We start from the raw sequence: 21,296 nt of genomic DNA, 5'->3' as shown, positions 1-21,296 counted from the left end.
CTGTGTCATTGCCAAAGAAATAAGAAATTCATGAATGTCGTTTCCTTTTTCCTGACCTGCTGCAGCTGGCCTTTTCTGTAATCCTCAATTAGTCAACGGCAGGCAAGATCATTGTAATGAAAACCAATTTCAGTCAATGGTGACCAGGAGTGTACACATAGCATTTCAGAAAGACTAGAACTCAGGCAGTTGGGTTTTTTACTGTGTTTAGGAATAGAAACTCTGTAAGATTCACCCTTTGGCAATCCTAAACTTGCTATGGGTGGCAAGACAACCCCTGTTTCCTCCTGCCTTTCTTGGTCAGTAGTAAAAGCAAGGAGTTCTGGAATGAAGACAATGACTAACGACATCAGTATCCACTCATTGCACAGGAGCTGATTTCAATTCAGCTCTGCTTGTTGTTGTTTTTTCAGGAAAGTTGGTGTAAACCTGAGAATCCAGCTATGGACAGGGAGAAGTCCCTTTAATGCTTCTCTGCGTAAGAGGAAGAGACCACCCCTTTTCCACATCCACCTGTGGCAATAAGCTGTGGGGGCTGAAGCCCACACAGCACAGCTGGTGTCTGCTTCCTTGTTTTAGTAGAGATCTCCCATATGTGGTTGAAGCTTGGACTTTTCTGTGGGGTTCTTTTGATGGATTTGTTGTTGCTGTTCCTTCTCCTGTGGGTGTTGGGGTTCATGGCTTTTACACAGTTGGTCTCACAGGCTAGAGTGGAGATCACCAGTGTGAAATACTAGCAGGAAATTTTGAGCTGCATGAAGTGCTTTGATATTCGTTGTAGTCTCTTCTTGTAAGGTGATACTACTTACACGTGCATGTAAAATCTGAAGTTTCTCTCTGCAGTCATTCAAAATTCAAACTCTAAGGGAGGTAACAGAACTGGCAGATTAATTTGAGATTTGTGTTTGGATTTTAGGGAGGTTCAAACAGAGATTAGACTAAACTTGAAGACTCAGTTCCTCTCCAACTTTCAATAAATTCCGGTCAGACACAGTTTACATTTGACCACTGTGTGCCAAGTGAATGAACTGAATCCAATTATCCTGAATTTGGGAAATCTTCAATCTTTTTCAAAGTCCTTTTTCTACAGCCTGTCTTTCTCCAGATCACAAGAAAATGTAGGTAGGGAAAAATATGAATATACTCAAACAGGTCCTGTAAAGATAGCTGCAAACTTTTTAGTTTAGGGGAGGTTTAGATTAGATATCAGAAAGAAGTTCTTCATGGAGAGGGTGGTGAAGCACCAGAACAGGTTGCCCAGAGAAGCTGTGGATGCCCCATCCCTGGAAGTGTTCAAGGCCAGGCTGGATGAGGCTTTGAGCAACCTGGTCTAGTGGAAGGTGTCCCTGCCCATGGCAGGGGGGTTGGAACTAGATGATCTTTAAGGTCCATTCCAACCCAAACCATTCTGTGATTCTATGAAACCTATAATGTTTGAACAGAATAGCACGAGAAAGGATTAGGAATACTTTAGCTGAAGTGAATGATAATTTGGTTGAACTCCCTACCCTAAAATACCTCAACATTTCCTTTCACCGAGATTTTGGTTGAAATCCCAAGTCCAGTGTAACACCACTATGTGTTCCAGTTTATCTAAGACTGACTGTAACTGTGCGCAGGCCCCACTGTTGCTGTTTCCATACAGCGTAGGGACAGCACAAGAGCAAGAAGGAAGCAGTAAAAACATTGATCAGTGTGTGTATATGTACATGCAATGTGCTCATATTTGTGTGTGTATAGAGACACAAATGGAAAGCAGACAGTCTGAATTAGTGAGCTTTGATTTTCTCAGATGTTGCAGATCACAGCGATGGTGTCTCCAGCATTACATCAGCCTGGTTCTCCCAGGCATATTTAAATGCATACCTCCTATGAAACACAGCAGTCTACACCAGAAGACATTTGCGCTGTCTCTGAGTGGCATCCTAGGAAAAACACAGTATCTAACACGTAAGTATTCATAGGAGGCTGTACAAGAAGCATAGTGCTACTTAAATCACCAGACTGCTATTATCTTCATTTCTGAGTGTTGCAAATTACTTTCATCATCCACTTTCCACTCAGTGCAACGGACAAGTTGGTTTATTTCCCAGAGCCAAGCTTAAAGAGACAGTTCAGTTGTAAAAACCTTGGTGGGCTGACTGCAGGTCACTTAGGCTGGAGATTTTCAAACAGTTTTAAATTCTTCTTGGACCTTTGTACATCCAGTTCAGCTTGTGGCTAACTTCCAAATGAGAATAAGGAATTCTTCACTTTCTGTCCAAACTGTGAAATTTTGTTGTAAAATGAATTAAAATTGCAGAAACCCATCCAAGAGGTGGACTTTTCCCACACAGAAGAGGCAAAAGCTTTCTCCACACTACAAGAGCAAAAAAAAAAAAAAACACCAACCAAACCCTTAAAATATCAGCCCCAAACTGGCTGCTTCAGTGCTTCTTGCAGAAGGAGCACAAAAGGCATCTTTCTCTGGCTTCTCGGAGCTGGTCTGTGGAAACGTCCTGTGTTTTGCAGGTCTGGAGGCCGGCAGAAGAGAAGTTGGAAAGTAAAGAGAAGTTTCCAGGCAGCTCTGTTTACCAGGCCTATCTCTCTTCTCCTTGGGTGGCTGAATCTTCAGCTCCCAGTGGAAGGAGAGGGAAGGAAGGAGTAAAACTACAGACAGGAGAAATGGCAGTTCAGCTTCTCTGCATGGACAGTACTGTTCAGTCTTAAGCTGGGAAAGTCTCATGCCCATGGACAGGGAGACCAGCCCCAGTCATTCTGCAGTGCCTGAGCTAGAGGATTTTTCTGACTACCTCTGTTTCTTTTTTTTTTTTTTTTCCCCTGCAGTACAAGAGGCAAAATCAGGATCAGAGTCATAAAGTAGGCTTACAATATTTGGAAGGAAAAAGTGACATGCATAAGTACATTTTTTTCATTAAAAGATTTGATTGCATTTACTTTCATGAAAATGGGCTTTCAGAAACTGCTGTGTCCCCATAAGTGGCGTGCTGTTATTAATGTAAAGCATTTCAGTACCATCCTTGGGGAGGAGTCTGTTTACATGCAGCGTGAGACACCATTAATCTGTACGCACTACGTATCTGACTGTGGTACTCCTATACGGAGTAAACACTGTGGTACAGCAAAACCAGCTGCTCTGGATACTGTGGGGCTTCCTGGAGGGAACGTTGCTAACGTGTGTTGTATACGTGTGTATACATATATATATGTACAAAGACACACAGATACACAGGAGATGTGACAGTGTATAGGACAGCCTGTGGCCTGTGAACATTTTAACCTCCTTTGGTAGCCAGCTACTTCTCTGAGCAGACATTTCACATTCAGAAGAACCCCCTGTGTAACTTCTCACCAGCAATAGCTTGGGAAGCTCAACTGCCTTCAAGTGATTTTGGAAAAAAAAGAATCCCAGACTCCCAAACTAACCAGAATATCTTTGTGGAAACTAGGTAGATTCTGCAAAGAAACAAGCAGACCAAAGGCGCACATACACCCGTGGTGCACTTACATCAATGGCATCTTAAGCAGCTCTGTATCATATCTGGTACCAGGAAAGCTGACCTGCTGCAGACAATCTTGTGATGTAGAAGCAAAACTCAGCATGATTTTCTGTGTCCTCATGCCAGCTGGCAGTGTCATGTTTGCAGAGTTCACATATGAGTGCAATTTTCTTTAATGAAAGTCCTTTTCTACTGTCAATATGATTTGGTGATGCCAGAAATTCTTCCAGCTGCAGTAAACCAGGGAAATTTGAAGGCCACTGGCAAAGGACTATGCAGGCACATCAGCCACAGGCAGTTGCATGCCTCCAGTTGCAGGGGCAATCAAAACCATGCTCCTTAGCACTAAGATCCCTGGAACACGTTACCAAGTTAGAAGAAGTCTGTGCATCCACAGAGACTGAATATTCAAGAACCTCTCACTTTCCCAGAGGGACTAGTCAAAGGGTTTTAGCTCACCCATCAATATCAGCCAGTACAGCTTGCTTACCTGTATTACATGCCTTGGACATGTCTGTGCAGTGCCTGCTCTCTTACCCCAGCTCCTATTGGGATCACATCTACTCCATAGCAAAGGGAAACATTATCTCATGCAATAGAGCCATGCATTTTGGGCTCACACATTAGATAATCTGACTTAAAAGTGTAAAATATATGGACTTTCTCCTACAGTGAATCTTGGCCATGCACACATAAACATGCACCACTGGAAAGAATCAAACTCTGGACCCTTAAACAGAAACATTGTAAACTACTAGAGAAAAGGCATAAAACAGCAGCCCCTGCATAGACACCAGGAAAACTGTAAGAATAAACACTAGTTGGTGTATTGCACTCACTTCGCACATACACACTCACACACTTTTTCTTTTCCCTCAAAAGTAGCAAGGGATTTAACACTACATGAGATGGATCTGACCCAAATTCAGGAGATGCCCTACCCTAGGACAGGTTCTGCTTCTTCTTTGTTCCCCAGATGTCTCTAGAGAAGGGCATCCCTCTGCAAAAGAGTGTAAGACTGTATTTTTGTCCCTGTGTGATAAAAAACATCCTGTACGGAGGACTGAAGCTGCCTGTACCCTAGTCATGCTGCCCAGCACGACCAGTGGAGTAGGTGTACAGCCTGGGTCTTGTTGTACTGAAGCACAAGGTTGGTTCACATCTATTTTCCAGGAATCTTCCCATTCCAGGAGCGTGCCAGAGTGTGCCCTGGTGCAGCGCTGAAAAGCTGGCATGGGTGGAAGACACAATATGTTGTGCATTCCATCATGTTCGTGCTGGGAGCACCTTCATGGACCTGCTGACAAAACCGACTGCTGCCACAGAAAGGATTAACAAATGAAATGGGCATTCTTCAATAGGCGCTGTACCATCAGATACGGGAAGAGGAAGGACTGGTGTTAACCTGACATTTCCAACGTCAGCCCAGCAGGACCTCTTGCAGCTAAGGGCCCGCAGAGCAGGAAAAGTGTATATGCAAAGACGCTGACTGACATAAGACAGTACATCACTGCAAGTTTCTGCTGGTATGAAGTGGGCAGCACCGAGGGGCCTTCCATTAGAAGCAAAGAACTCCCCACCTGGAGTGCTGCGTCCAGCTGTGGAGCCCTCAATATCAGAAGGACATGGACCTGTTGGAGCGAGTCCAGAGGAGGCCACGAAGATGCTCAGAGGGCTGGAGCACCTCTCCTATGACGAAAGGCTGCGAGAACTGGGCTTGTTCAGCCTGGAGAAGAGGAGGCTCCGAGGAGACCTCATTGCAGCTTTCCAGTACCTGAAGGGGGCCTACAAGGGTACTGGGAGAGGACTTTTTACAAGAGCCTGTAGTGATAGGACAAGGGGTAATGGGTATAAATTGAAATCAGGGAGGTTTAGATTAGATGTCAGGAAGAAAGTCTTCACAGAGAGGGTGGTGAGGCACTGGAACAGGTTGCCCAGAGATGTTGTGGATGCCCCATCCCTGGATGTCTTCAAGGCCAGGCTGGATGTGGCTTTGAGCAACCTGGTCTAGTGCAAGGTGTCCCTGCCCATGGCAGTGGGGGTGGAAATAGCTGATCTTTAAGGTCCCTTCCAACCCAAACCATTCTGTGATTCTATGATTCTATGAAAGAACTAGCCACAACATTTACTACAAGTGTTGCACCCTCCTTTTTGATCCTTCTGCTTTCTTTCTGGTTTTTATTTGGACACTTTCACCTTGATCATATTGAGGGTTCAATCTCTCTTACTCCATGGGAATTCTGATACAATTCTTTTGAGAGTAACACCATTAGCAAGGCACCCTTAGGTATGAGCTCCCATAGCCACACATCAGCTGAATCAACCGTACACATCAGAAACAAGTCTCCGCTGATGCAAGGACTGCACAAAACAGAAAAAGTGCGAGGGAGAGGGCTAGAAGCAAACTTCAAAAGCAGATTAATCATCATTCCATAGAACAAGAGCACAAGTTTTGTGTAATGTATGCCACTGACAGTTGATGAAGGACGTGCATTTGATAAAAAACAATACATGAAGATCCAATACATTTGTGAATGGCAACAGTAACATCAGCACTTTTTACTATTGGCCATCCAAAAAATATTTTGACTGCGATAAGAAGAGAAAGACCTATGGTGTGGCACACACATATAGACCAATGACAATAAACCACATAAAAATATACATCCACTGGGAATGGCAGAGGGGTGGGAACAACTTTGACTTGGTGCATTTAGAGCAAATGCATTCTGCCTTCTGGTTTAAAGAGTATGTACATGACCAAAGACACCATTACCGATTAGTCCAGCAGAGAATATCAGCAGTATAATGGGCAGAGTTGTATATTACAGATCTCATACCCAAGAAATTCTTTGCATAGCAGCACTGTGAGAATTGCACAAGTTCTTGTATGCTAGGAAATTTAGGCTTGGTCCAGAAATAACTAAACTCTAAGGGAAATGGCCTGCCTGCTGGGTTGCTGTAGATCTTTGCTAAAATGCCACTGAAGCCATTTGGCTACAAAATCCCTATTTACAAGTTGTTGGGGTTTTTTTTAATTGACAACTGCAGAAATAAATTGAATGCTCTGGAAAATTATATTACACTGATTGTCAATTCTTTGCTAACCCCCTTACAGTATGAATAATAGTGAAAGATAATCATGTTGCTGGAGAACAGTGAAGGTTCATTCCCTACCACAACACCTTAAAGGTACCTAAGAAGTTATCACTAACACGGGAAAGATATAACATTTAGTGGAAATGTATTCTGAGGAATGATATACAGAGGTTTTAAAGGAGCTTCTTTCCTCTACTCCTGCCTCTAGCAGAGGCTCTGAGTCAGACCAGTTTTCTAGCCTTCAGGTGGCCTGCTATATTGCGTATGTAGGTAAGGTCTAACCGACTCCTCTCCATGTGTTTCTACCCTGCCATGCTCCTTCCTGAAAGGGTCTCAGGGAAAGATTATGGTTCCATCTCCCAGTGTGACGGAGGGTGATGCTTTCTGTCAACTAACTACCAGCCAGCTGGTGCCTAGGTATGTCCTCATTTCAATGGGCATCTGACTCTGTGTGTGCAGGGAGTTTGAAAACTCCCTGTTGCATTTATTTCAGCACCAACACCCATAAACATGCAACGAAGAGAATCTTGGACTTGTTCAGAGCACAAGTAAGAAGAACCTGTAACTGCATTATGACGTCAGACAGCAAATGGAGGAATAATATAAAAAACCTGTTTGAAAAACAGACTTACAAAACTCACTGCTTCCATAGGTAACACTAGGATTACTAGAAAAGTCAAGTTACACTTAGACCATTGGTGGTTCTTGCATGAGCGTGTGAGTGTGTGTACAGAGAGTCTCTTGCTTCGGAGCTTCCAAGGCAACGATATTTCCTTGTCAGAGACAACATGGGGGAACCTGAAAGTCCAATGGAGCTCTTCCCCCTATAGCAAATAAGTGCAATAAGGACATTGCTATGGTGCAGTAATTACAGTTCTGGGAACTATGAAGTCCACCACAGTGCACTGGCCCCGTTACGAGTGCAGCTGAAGAGAATATTTAAACAGTGTCAGTGGCAATTTTCTAAAATTGGTATGTCCAGCAGGCCGCCTACAGACCCAAATCACCAGTTTTGATACTTTTGGGCACCAGAAACAATGCCTGTAACGAGATGGACACAGAAAATCTTGACAAAATGGACTTGTCCTTGACCTATCAGTTTATTTCAAAAACCTTCTGTTCATTAAACTTACATACATCAGGGAATGTTGCAGGTATTTGATCCTTTCTCCGTTATTCAGCAGTGTGATATATGTGAAAGGTGATCAAAGAAATTGAAGGGAACTAAAGATACACCTTCACTCACTAATCAAGGGAAACGCTTTCATAGTTACATCCTTCAAACAAAAGTGCCCCACCATTCTTCAGAACAAAACTGCTTAACTTTACCATGAAGGTAGTTTCAAGAAGTTTTATTGCAGTCAACACTGACTGAAATCAAGAACCATTTTTTAACAATTCTCTCATATTACCCTTTCCTCAGCCTTAGGCATTTAAAGCTGCCCAGCTACTTAGGCATTTAAAAGGTCAGTTTGCAAGGCATTTTGGTTTGCTGATTTCCACAGTTAGCCAGAATCTTCACCATGATCCAAATTCACTATGAATCGTCTCTGATTTTTCTAGTTCTAAGGAAGTTAATGGAGTGCAGTCTATAAATTAGGGCAAACAGGCAAATTTATAGTACTCGATTTTTCACTCAGGCACACAGATTTTTGTCTTTATCCAAACTTTAAATTTTCTTCAAGATTTTATGTTCCTGTATCTTTTCCAGTAATAACTTTGCAATAATGTCTAGGTACATTTTGATGAATTGTCTACCTGTTTGAAGCCTTTGTATATTGTTGTGGGGTTTCCCCACTGCTCACACCTAGAAAGGACCAGACGTCTAGATCGGGGAAATTACTCTGAGCGTATTTTTGCCATGCAGGCAGCCACAATGGTGTGACAGGGTGGGATTTATGGCTGTAACGCCTGCTCACTCCCATACTGGCATGCCTGAAAAGTTACTGATACTACCCAACAGGCTGTACTGCTCAGAACACAGGGCCTCCTCTTTTCTCTCTCCGCAAAACAAAAGTTGTGCAGAGGAAAGAAGGAGGCCCTAAAAGGAAGGAAAAAGTGTGAATTCCCAATATGACTGGAGTAGGACAATAGATCACTACCAAATTAAGCACAACTAACTTTCCCTATATTGCCACACATACAATTCACTAGGACAAAAGCCTACACTCTCTCTGAAATCCTTTTTACATTCACATAATAAGATGCGCACATTAATGGATCCCGGGATGATTTAGGAAATTCCTTTGAACACACTATGTTTCTCCAGGAGAAGAAGAAAAGTTACAAGACAAGATAAGGCTGATGTTGAAGAAGTGCCTCTTTACTCCTTTGAACCTAGACATGCTGTTTAAAGGTAACAATTATCATCATTACCACACTGCGCATCCAGCAACAGCCTAGAGAAGGGTGCAAAAATTCCAGGATGAAGGACACTGTCTTTCTGAAGGTTCAGCAAGAGTCTGTGTAGCATCCGTATTTCTTTCACGCTGGGGGAATGAACAAGCCAGGCTCTGCGCACATCATTCAGATGGCCCGCAATGCCAAGTCAGGAGATGGCAAAAGCAGACTTCCAACGCCATGTGTCTAGGATTTCGGGCACCACTGTGGTCATACCCCGACGCAATATTTCTGTACTAGGTGTGGCTCGTTGCCAGAGCGCAAGTAAACGTCGTAACTGACTGCCACGAGTCAGCCCGGGAGCAGTAATTAGCCAGTGGCTCAGGCACTCTAGTCTAGGAGAAGAGTAAAAAAGGAGTGTGGCTGCAGCACTGGGAACAACAATGGTCCTTGTTCTCCTGCCTCGAGTGAAAGTAAACAAGTCCATTGTTATCTGACGTTGCCAAACCTCAAAGTATACCGTTAGAAGGAAAAATAAGTTTTACAGAATTGAGCATATACAACCCTTTTCTTCCCTTCATAAATTGTATGTTACACTAGTTGAAACTACCGAAGTGTTTACAGTATGCTATATATATAATGGCACATTTAAGCTTTTTAAAGGGATTGGAACATTTCAGGAATGTCTCTGGTGCTGAAAAAGGCTAATGTATTACAAATCATATAATACTTTAATTCAGAAAAAATATGTTTGGGCATTTTGACCTAGCATCATAAAGGTTAGGAAACCGAACGAGGATGCCATGAAGCATGACTGATGAGTCAGTCGAGCTAGTCTGCTTCAGATACATATTGTGCAAGGCATTATCGCTGCAATCAGTCACAGAAATGCATATTTAGGTTTTTTTGTACATTAAATACTACACCTGTGAACCTATGTAAAAGATATACAAAATATAAATGTCATCAGGACTGTATATTTCAAACTTTTTAAAATAAACAGAAAGTATATGTATGTAGGCATATAGGTTGTAATTTCAATGTCGACACTAGCACAGTTTGTCGCTTCTAAATACAGACCTGTATACTTCCTAGTCCAACACATGCACTTACGAACACATGATCATGCATACAGCTTTACGTTCTGCTGTTTGCAGAAGAGTCAGAATATACAGCACTATACATATTGTTTCAACTCAAAACTGATCGGCAAATTAAAGAAGATGCCATTCAAAAGAAATTCCTTGTGAGCTATTGCCAAAATAACAGAGAAAACCAGGGGTATGGTTATTTCATCTCAATAAAAACACTGAAGACCATGGTGATGATGACCTAAGATTCAAAGTGTTTGGTCCGGCATGTGGCGGGGGTCATCCTTGGACAAGATACAGCAGTGTAGAACCGGTTGCTAGAGCACATACTGAACACAGCTACAATGAGGCGTGAAGCTTTCACGACACCATCCAACCCAGCTCTGGGTTCAGACTACGGAGGTCTCTGACCGAAAGGAGACAGAGCAGTTGTATGCCGTCCTTCTGAGAGCAGGCGGTGCTGACGGCGATCTGGATGCCCATCTGGAAGGTAAGCGTCGATTGGCTGGCCGAGCAGGGCGGGAGAAACCCTTCCCACTTGAACATCTAGCTGGCAGAGATATCTAGAACACAAAGGCAATTCCTCACTTTAACAAGTTACAGCTTTTGCGGAATGCAGCGGGAATGTAGGAAGGCATTTGGGGTGACCTCAAAACAGGTGGTCTGAAGCTATAAAAGGAGCACAGTAATGCGCAGAATGCAGAAGAACAGCTATTTCTATGTATAGGGATTCTCACAGCGGCTGGGGTTTAAAATATATGGAGACAAGTGTCAGACACAAGGAAAGGTATAAAATGTTAATGCAAGCCAAAACCGACATTCACTTCTCATTTCTCTGCCTTTTTGGAAGTTTTTTTTCCAAAGAACACTGTATACTGTTCTAAACGTAGAACTCAGAATACCATCTTACATTACTGGAGTAAAGTCTACATACTTTTTAGGTATTTTTGGCTAGATCCTATTTCAGCAGTCGCCTCTTGCAGAGAACTCTGTTTCCATTAGCACAGCGTGAAGCTGTTGACGCTTGGTAACTAGTTCAGAATGCTGGTGTTTTAATGTGGTGTCATGCCTACAGGCAGGGCCCTACAGACACAGGAAAACCAACAGATTTTGATTGTAGCTACATTGATGTAAATTGGGAATAATGAAAATAAACCAAATGCCTCAAGTCATGTGCAGTTCTTTGCATCTTTGTGACATGAATGCTGCTGGACCTAAGATGGTACCCCCTCATTAGGCAACGTTTTACATGGTTTGGACAGAGAGAAAGGACAACATGAAGTGCGAGCCTGTGGAGAAAAACAAATCCAATTGGCTTAGTAAAGTTATTCTGGGCTTACATCAATGTAAAGTCAGTCACTATCTAGTCATTATTTCTTCCCTACATATTCACTGATGAAAATTTGTTTTCCTGACAAAAGTCCATTGGATGAAAAAGAACTCAGAAGCTTCATGGTGTTTTCTTTCTGTGCTCCAGTAAAGATCTGTCTGCTAAGTGAGATGTTGCATCACTGCAAGGCTGTCAGAAAGACATGCAGAAGAAAATCTGCATGGTCGGATTCTCAGCTGTTTAAATCCACATGCCTCCACTGAAGTCTGTGAATCTGTGACAGTTTAAGGCATAGCAGCTGACAGGCTGAACCCATTTAAGTTCCACAGCTCCAAACACATTTGCCTTCTCTTTTCTGAGACTCTAAGGGCATATCTCTGTGTTTGTTGGCAAAGATCTTCAGAAAAATGATTTTTCTTTCTTTGTGGCCTTTTACAGAACCTGCATCTTACAGTATATTTCCAAACCCATCTGTTTCTCGTTTCCTTAAGAAACAATGTTGGCAAAGGCCATATTTCTAAACTTCTGCAAATAAAATTCAGCCAAATATGAATTAATTAGTCATGCCATACTCTGCTGTTTCTGTGAGCCTATGCTTGAATGTATAGGAGAAGCCTGGAAGTGAGACATGCATAAGAGAAGGTCGCTTTGTTACTGGAAATTTTATGGAGCTGTAATACTCTTTTTCATATGTGGTTCCAAGGAAATCCTGATTCAAGATGCTGCAGAATGTTATTTAAGCCCTCTAGCATTTTGACATGGCCAAGCGTGCTTAAGCCTCTAGGGAAAGCTTATGAAATAAATCGCCAACTAAAGGAAGGAGGGAGGGAGTTAAAACCTGACTGCAGTTTTCACTAGTGCAGTCCTTGAATAACTGCACTGCAGTAAAAATCTAGCTTTACACAACAGCAGCAGAGATCGAAATCTGGCACACATCTTCATGGGTCATTCTTACTTACATGCTTTTGCCCTTCCACAACTCTATTATTTTCAGAGGAAATACTCCTGACTCATCCAGATCCTGGCCAAAAGTGTCTATTTTTACATAATTATTTACAATATCACGATAGTCTGCCTCATTTTAGAATCTAAAGCTTGGTATGAAACTGAATTTTGTTCTAGCCGTTCTGATGCACCTTACCTCTGGTAACTTCTGTCTCTCTTTTCCTTGCTTGAGTTGCTGCCCAATATGCCTGGCTGGATTCCTCGGAAATTCTTGCTTTCGTTGCTCAATCTGGAGCATTTCTAAATACTGACTCAATGTCTCACAACCCCCATCGGTGAATTCAGAATTTGCCCGTGTCCACTTATCTTTGCAGCATTTTGCATTGCACGGAGAAGTCACTGTTGATTTTTCATAGTTTTTCAGAAGCTTTTCAACAACACCATAGTTCGACCTTGAGTCAGCTGAACGCGGGCGACCGGATAAATTACTTGGTCTCCAGTCATGCTCGTGAAGCATGTGCCTGTAACCACTAGCATTTGGAAGTCCGTTTATCTGCTTTTGTTGCCCTGCCGTTCCGACAGCTTTGCTGGGGTTGCTGGTCTCTTGCTCCTTCGCTGCAGAGAATTTGGGATTTGAAGCAGCAGATGTATTTACAGTTTCAGTCCTGCTAACAGCAGAGTCGCACAGTGGGCTGCAGGGTTTGTGATCTTCTGAGGCTGTTCGAGGCACCTGGTTTTCTTGCAAAGTATTGCTACGTTTACCGGTGTGAAACACAGTCCGGTTAAACTCATCGATCTTCGCCGCTAAAGTTTCATTTCTTTGGGTCTTTCCCAAAGTACACCTAGAGTCTCCCACAAGATCATTGTGCAGGGTAGCAGGGGCATAAAAGTCATTACTGTAATGAGGGCTGCTGTGAGACTTGGGGTTTTGTTTCCGGTGCATCTTGTTGCTTTGGGCCATATTTCCATCTGAACAACTCTTTTGGGCTGACAGTGGGGAAGGCTCACCCCTACTGTCCTTTCCAAGTTTGCCCACATCATACGCCCACGTGTTGTGGCAGAAACTTGTTGGTATATTGCACTCAGTTTTGGTTACTGGTATTGCAGCAGTTACCATCACAGGACCTTTCGCAGCCTGCCCTTCATTTGCACAGGCTGCTGCAGTTTCGGACTGGCTTGTAGGTGAGGGATTCATCTGTTTCCTTCCACCCCTACAGTCCTGGGCCTTGCAATTGCTTTGGATGCCTGTATCTCTTACTGGTACTTCAGAAAGCTGTACGACTGCAGAAAGTGAGTTTGTTAGGTGCCGAGAAGTGCTCCGTGGAGGAACTGGTGGAGCTTCTTTCTTTTGCCAAAGTCTGAAGTCTGTTCCTCTGTCACCAGTAAGACCACCGTAAGACGTGTCCTTCAAGGCCTTGGTGGAGCTCACCAGATTCTTCCTATTATTATGTTCCTCTGTTTCAAAAGCAACTGAAGTCTGTGATTCATTGCTGGACACATGGTTCATCTCAGGCAGAATAACTGTGTTTTGGGTTTCCTCAAATTCCCCCAGGAAAGGAAGTGACTTCATTCTGGAAATAAAAGGAGAGATGTTTTAGGGATGAGCAATAAGGGTATTCCCCCAGGGGACCTCGGCATGGATTCATTCTCCCCTCGAGCAGGTGTTTTAACACCGGCTGCTTAAGAAGATTTGGGAGCAGTTTGGCTGCAGCTGATCAACCCAGCATGTTTGAAACATACATGAAGAATTTGAAGAAAGCTCAGCAAAGGGAATCTTTTATTATTTTCCCTTGCCACTAAAATTCTTTTTCTGAGTTTTTGTAGATGACTGCTTGTTGTCTTACCTATCCTACAGTAAGGACAGTGGGATCTTGTGAGTTCTAATGACTCCAGTAAGACCCTACCTGACTATGAACTGAATGAAGACAGCTTTAGGACATGGTGCATCCCTTGTGTAGGATGTTACATATGACAGTACAAATGCGACTTTTGATATCTATTAAAAAATGACCTTTCTCAGCGAGAATTTAGAAGCTATGCATCAGCTGCGAATCTATTTGCTGCGAAGATACAAACACTAACCCAGCTATGATAATAAATTAGTGACAGACTACCAACTGATTGCATGCGGGAGTGTAAGAAGTCCCTCTGCTTTTTGGGAGAGTCTGAGAAGAGCTTGTCAAGCTTCTATGGGGTTTCAGCATAGCTGAGACACAGCCTTTATCAGTCTCTTTCATGGTGTGCATGCTGTCACGCCACAGGCTCAGTCTTACATTATAGGAATTTCTGCACAACTCGAGAGGAAGACTGGTGTTTGTCTTGCTAAAGGAGACCATGAACACTGAATTTTGAACAGATGGTGGAATATTCATTTGCTGTACTTGTCAGGCTCTGGCTTACCATCTTCCCGCTAGTACAAATGTGTGGTTGTTCTTCCTTCTCTTGCCTTCTTTCCACTCTTGGATTGTCAGTCCCTGGCACATCCCCCACAGTTAAGCCTAGAGCTGAGTTTAATGTTAGGCTCCCAGCCTAACAAATCCATACAGTGTTGTATAAAACTGCATGGATACGGGCCAAGGGCAGAGAGAAATACCTGTTCACTTTCCCAATCCTCTACATAACCATTAGAAACAAGTACAATTACACCTCATATAATTATTAATTTAATTTTGTAGGTTCTATTGATAAACTCCATTTTGCTAGTAGAAGGTGCCCTTGTATCATATTTCAGTATATTTCATTGGAATGTTTTATGCTGAGCCCTGAAATACTAGGAGGACAGGCACTACCCAACTCCTCAGAAATTCAACAGCAAACACCCCTTCAAAGTGAACAGAAACACAGTCTCATTATTAAATTTTTCTTCCTCTAATATGAAGAGTCCAAATATGTTTTTACCTTCTGTGGTTGGACTTCTTTCGAATTTCCTCTTGATAGCTGCATAATTCTTCACTGACTCTGGCAAGTTCTTTAAGAGCCTTTATAAATATAAAAACAGTCCTTTAGCCTAAGCCTTTTAAATGGTATCTCCAGAAATATTTTGAAACTAATGGAGAATTGCATTTAAGACTCACAGCAGAGGAAAACAGCACAAGGAAAGATACAGAGGTGCCCCCAGGTTATGAATGGAGGTAAAGAACATACGGTTAACACATTTAAACAGTGAGATGACATTCATCACTAGCAAACTGAGGAAGAAGCAGAGACAGTGCCTTGCTGGAAAGCTAAAATCAGGGAAATCAGTTCTTAAGGTTAGCCTGGCAGGCCAAAGCCCTCAGTATTTTCCTCAACCTTGTAACTGAAACATCTCATACTTTACTTACTACATTGAGATCACCAATATAATTCTTGGCATTTTTCTTGGAAGTTTTGATGCTGAGGCTGTCTTCAGGTTCCTCGTGGTTCTCAAAGGCCAGATTGTCCATTAACAGAGTATTGTTTCTGCTTTTGGCTCTGGTTTCTTTACAGTCATGTCCTGTTTTACTGGGGAAACTCCCTTTTCCCATCCTGTCATTTGCCACATTGTGTTGATAGTTCAGCTCCACTGCGTCACTATCTTCCAAAGCAGGGGAATGCATGGACAGCTGCAGCATCTTGGTCTGAATGGCCTTGTTATCATGGACGTTCATATTGCTCTCCCTTCTAAGTTTTACCTCCTGGTAAAGCTGAAAAACACAATTGAACCTTCCATGAAATCATGCTCCTGTGATAAACTTTATGGTAAAAGAACATATTCATCTTCGGGTTTGAATGATGCTTCACTCAGTAGCACCAAGTAGAAACATTCTCTACATGAATAAGTAGCAAAGTGTCGAGACACACAGCATGATGGTCCACAGACTGTTATCGTCACAGGATGAGGAAAGGGCTGTTGCCATTCACAAACTCTTTGCTGTGGATTTAATGTACAGCTTCCACCCATAAGATGGGATTGGAAGAGATCTCACAAGGTCAGTTGCCCTGCCTTGAGCCAGAAGCTGTATGGTCATCTTCCAAATAACATCAGCACACTATGCAGTGGCCACAGCCCTGATCCGGTGGATGGGGAATGGGAGGGAGGGAGAGAGCTAGGGCTCTGACTATGTTACAGACTGTTAAAGTGTATTAGTTGAAGGAGGGGAAGTGAATTCTCATCACATGCAGCGTCTTCTGCGCTAGAGCAGACCTTTCTGGTTCTCAGGCAAGTGGAATTCTTCCCTATGACTGAAGTGATAAATCAGTACTGCAGAATGGTATTGTTTGGCAATGTGCTGTCAACCTCTCATCTTCTTTCGTGCTGTCTGCCGAGATCCAGTGGCTCCATTACTAAATGAAAAGGTGTTAATTCCTGTCACCCAGCACATTCAAATTGGGGAACTGTGATAAATTATAAATTAGGAAAAATAGCAACATCATAAAAACCTCTTCTGCTTACAGTATCATTTTCAGTGCCAAGCGTCTCATGGCTCTTTGTAAACATTCATCCTGAACTTTCTCTAATAAGCGCAGAGCAGGCACGTCTGAACAGCCATCTGCCTGCCCTCTTGCAGTGCACAAGGCCAACACAACAGTTTTTGGAAGGACAGTGAAAAAGAATAACAAGAAGAGCATGTGGCCATTTCATGGGTAGTGCTGTGGATTAGGAGTATTCTCACGTTCAGAGACTTGACATTTGGCCTCATCCTGGGCTTTCAGATTTCAGTCCCAAAGCCCAGCTGCTTCCATGAACCCGAGGGCTGCATGTTGTAATTTCCAAGAAACAAGGGCCTCATACGGACTCAGCATAGCAGTAAGAAGGCCAGGATACTACTTCAAATCTCAACAATACGTTCTCCTAAAACACATAGGTCTCCCTGGAGCATTCCAGGAATTAAGTTAGGTTTTGGTAGGTTAGAGAAAACTACCAAATGAAAATACAAGCTGATAAGGCAGCACAAGCACAAGATGTTTTTATTGAGGAAATCCCTCTACAGATGATGGTGTTTAAAAGGTATCTCCCCTTTTCTCCAGCCATGTTGGCAAAGAAATGTGGGACAACTGAAATCAAGGGCAGCTATAGACACAGTTTAAGGCACCTGAGGATACCGATAACCTTGGGGTATCATCTGCAGTTTCATCCCAGTCCTGCCGTACCCAGAGATTTGCTTCATTTGCTTCCCCTCAGTCCCATTCCATTCTTTCTCTGTTTTTCTGTCTCTGCCACACTTTCCTAATCCATATGCTAATAAAACATGTGGAAAAAAAACATGGTCTTCGTTGCCACTGTCAGGACCACTAATAGCCAGAATACCTTTTCAGAACACATTGCCACCATTCCAAAACAGCTCATATACCTAACAAAATTAAATTCAACTGCACACAGAGATCACATCACTAACTTCTGAAGCACTCTCACCTTGGTGGTGAAATTAGGTAAAACAACACAGAAACGTCCTAACAGAAATGACAAAATGTGTCTTTCATGCTAAGACTATCATACCAAAATCTGCCAGAACTGCAGGTAAAACGTAAGAGAGCTGACATTATGGAGTTAGTTATGCTGCAGGCTGGTTTAACAGGCAGTGTATGGCTCCAGTTCTTTTGGCTCTGATCATTTCTCTTCTCATACTTTCATGTGCGCAATCTCTGCCATACATTCCTGTGTTGCTCAGCCACAGGACAGTGTTGGCAGAGAGCAAGCAAAACTACTCCATGTGTATATTAGAATGAAAAATGTTGGAAGCTCAGTGGTGAAAAACTTGCTTCTGTATGTTGCCAAGGCAGATTCAATTTATACATTAGAGAGTGCCAGAGGGTTCTGCTGCAGTGGCAATTTGGGGATAAAAGTGTAATAAATAATTACTTAAACTATTTCTGGAAGGAGATGCATTAGAAATGGCAGAGAGTGTTTGTTACTATGTGTAAATATGAGAGGTGTCATGACTTTCATGCTATTTACTGTAGCTGTTTTCTCTACTAAAAGCTGTCCATAAATGGAGCAGGTTCTAGCCAGAACCATTCTGCATCATCCAGCATTTAATGTATGACATTTTTTTTAATGTTACCGTTTACCCCAGCACAACTGTGCCATGTAATTCCTTTTGCCAGAGAATTATTCTACATAGGATTTTGCTGCTAAATATGCATTTTCCTAAACCCCATATATGTAGTCGTTCAGCATATCTGTACTTGAAACAAGCATGCATAAAATGAGCAGTGTGGCTCATGCCCAGCAGAACTAGCAGCAGTAGATACAGCCAACAGTATCATAGCAAACTTCACATAAAGTGACATTTTACCTCCTGCTTTGTATTCATGAGTGTGAAATGAGTAATTGCAAATACTGCTTAACCCCAGGCTTTGCATCCTACCATCAGCTATTAGAAACTTCCACTGACAGATAAGAAACAGGATACAATTCAGATAAAAAGTAAATTGAAGCGACCCCCAGACACTGATAGGACTCAAGTGAAAATGTTAGTGTTCAGAGTTTTGTTTAAAAATACCTCTTCTATTTTCTTCTGCATGACCTTCCACTGACATTCCCATTCTTTCCTTTCGTTGTCAAATCTCTCCAGCAATTCCATCTTCTCTTTATTCCAGTTCCTCTCAGTATTCTCCAGCTGTTTGCGCAGGTCCATGGTTACAGTCTGTGTAACAGCAAGAAGACAGCTCTGCTCTTCTTCTTTCTTCCCTGAATGTTTCCTGAAAGTTTATCAGAATAAGTCTTACTTGTGTTTGATTCGACCTTTCATCGAAAAAAAACCCAAACAACCAACCAAGCAAACCCCCAAAATAATTCATTGAAATGCACTTACAGCGAACAGAAACATGCAATTGCATGATATATATCTGGAGTGTGACTGGAACTAAGCATTATAGGACACAAACCCAATGTCACAGAGACCCAGTCTGGAAAGGGGACGAGGGACACACACCCGGCATCATAGAATTCAGGAACGTCTGCCACAGTGGGCTGTGTACCATGATCACTTTGCATCTTTGCCATTACTCTTCAGTATAAACCTCTTTTCAGTGAGATTTAAGTCTGAATGATATTGAATGGCACTTCAGGATCTGGGGTCCCTACAATATCCGCCCTCGAGGGTGAAAACTGTTGTTATGTTTGTTCAAAAGACAACTGCAAGTGTAAAGGTATCATGTTTGCTCATGTAATCCTTTCACACATGCATGTGACACGACAGTGACATTCTTGTCGCAATTGAAGGCTGTAAACTTGATACATGCAGAAAATTCTCATGGCTCTATGAGTGCTGTAGAATCCATGAAGGAAAACAGGAGAGGAAACCTAATAGCAGGTAACAAACATATATAGAGAGTAGAAAGCATCATTCTACTATATAAAGAATTGTAGGTCACTATAAAGGGTTAATGTATTTTGGATTTAAAAATCTAAATCTATAAATGTCAGTTCTCGGGCCAGCATAGGGAAAACTAAAAAGTATTCCCCAATAACTCAAATCTAGTTCAAAACCTTGCTCAGAATGTTTAACTAATTTGTGCTTTGGTTTCTCCTTCCCCTTCAGAAGTCTTTAGCATCTTAGTATCTGTGAATGAAAAATTATTAATTGAACCACTAAACATGTATATTTTCAGGGATAAATTTTGGATCTGCTCATCTGACTTCGGAGCAAAACAGTTACACATTTTGTGGTCCCCGTGTTCCTCTTGCTTTTTTAGGCTTTATAATAGAAACTCCACTCCGATCAGCACATCTACTATGCCAGCAAGGCGGAAATAACGCTCATTCATTCAGTCACGATGGCTGCTGTGGTATAGTGGCTGGTACACACACATAGATACTTGAGTTTGATAACTGAGAGCCAGCTGTTGGTGGACACTGAGTCTAGTTCTAGTCACAAAACACCTCTGCATTGCTTTGGTCTCCTGCCAGAAACCAACGCAAATGAATTACCAGAGAGTTAACTAGGGGTAAGCCCAGCTTGCCATCCTGGAATTTTTAATTTCCCTGGCTGATGGTCAGTGACTGTCAACTCACAGGAACTGCCCATTTTATTGCCCACATTTTCTTTGATATAGTGAAAATCCATTCTTGAGCTTCACACAACGTTCTTCCCCATCCTGTATTTTATTGGACAAGTCTTGTTGATTCAGCTGCAGCTACTGTGTAATCACTGCTTACCAGTGTCTGCGTTATTTCAGCTGACTGGGAAGCTGATGCCAAACTTGGAGTCAGCTTCTTTCATGAACATGTACACAGAAGAGCTCAGCTCAAGCCCAACGGGTTACCCAGGTCTTTGGGTCATATGAAGTCCTGCTATAGGATGTCTCACCTGACAGCGATCATAGGCCCAATCCCCGCTCAGGGGTTGCAAAACCATTTACCCCAAGCTATTTTGGATGGAGGACTTCGAGAACAAGCTTCAAACATCCCTGTCAGCCCATTTCACAACGGTGTAACCATGTCACTACATAACGTGGCATTGGAGCTTAGTCTTTCAACCTCTGATTCACACCTGCCATGGAGCTCTGAAATGGCAATCTGTCCCCCAACTATCTACAAACAGGTTTCAGACCTTCCTTCTCCCACCTGCCTAAAAACATACAGCTTTATAAAAACATAAATTTCCTTGAAACTAAGCACTGTTGAAAGACTGCATGGCATTCTCATTACAAAAGAAGTCAAGCACTGGTTTGCTCATGGTTTCTTAGGGAAAGCAGCCAGGCTATAGAGACTGCACCTCTCCAGGCCAACGTTTCAGCTTTGTGCCAGGCTTCAGGAAGTGCTGACCAAAAAACAACTCAAAATAACTCCACTGCACTTAAGACCCGTTGCAATCTAAACACCTAGTTCTAATGAACTTTAAAACCTCTGTAATACTTTCTCACTTTGCTGATTCAAATGTTTCAATTTTTAGTGCAGTCATTTTCTTTTTTCCTTTTTTTTTTGACTACATTTATGCCTTTATAACCTTTCACCACATTCCTGAGGAAAAAAAAAAAAAAAGTCAACTATCTGCTCCAATAAAATCCTTCAAATACATGTCATAA

General features: G+C 42.4%; 1 protein-coding gene across 1 annotated transcript in view; it reads right to left on the bottom strand.

The window, feature by feature from the left end:
* Window positions 1-9,952: 9,952 nt before the first annotated feature.
* Window positions 9,953-21,296, bottom strand: part of KIAA0408 (KIAA0408 ortholog) — a 21,221-nt gene continuing 9,877 nt past the window's right edge. Inside the window, exons 3-7 of the mRNA XM_010146606.1 lie at window positions 18,770-18,968; window positions 15,629-15,970; window positions 15,204-15,283; window positions 12,502-13,876; window positions 9,953-10,593 (exon numbers count right to left, since the gene is read on the bottom strand). Coding sequence (XP_010144908.1) covers window positions 10,420-10,593; window positions 12,502-13,876; window positions 15,204-15,283; window positions 15,629-15,970; window positions 18,770-18,904 — 2,106 coding nt within the window. The 5' untranslated portion in view covers window positions 18,905-18,968 and the 3' untranslated portion in view covers window positions 9,953-10,419. The remainder of the gene's footprint in view (window positions 10,594-12,501; window positions 13,877-15,203; window positions 15,284-15,628; window positions 15,971-18,769; window positions 18,969-21,296) is intronic.

The sequence above is a fragment of the Eurypyga helias genome, unplaced genomic scaffold (genome assembly GCF_000690775.1).
Source record: "Eurypyga helias isolate BGI_N326 unplaced genomic scaffold, ASM69077v1 scaffold372, whole genome shotgun sequence".
In the NCBI taxonomy this organism is placed as follows: domain Eukaryota; kingdom Metazoa; phylum Chordata; class Aves; order Eurypygiformes; family Eurypygidae; genus Eurypyga; species Eurypyga helias.
Note: the sequence above shows the minus strand (reverse complement) of the source record. Positions and strands in the feature narration are given on the sequence as shown.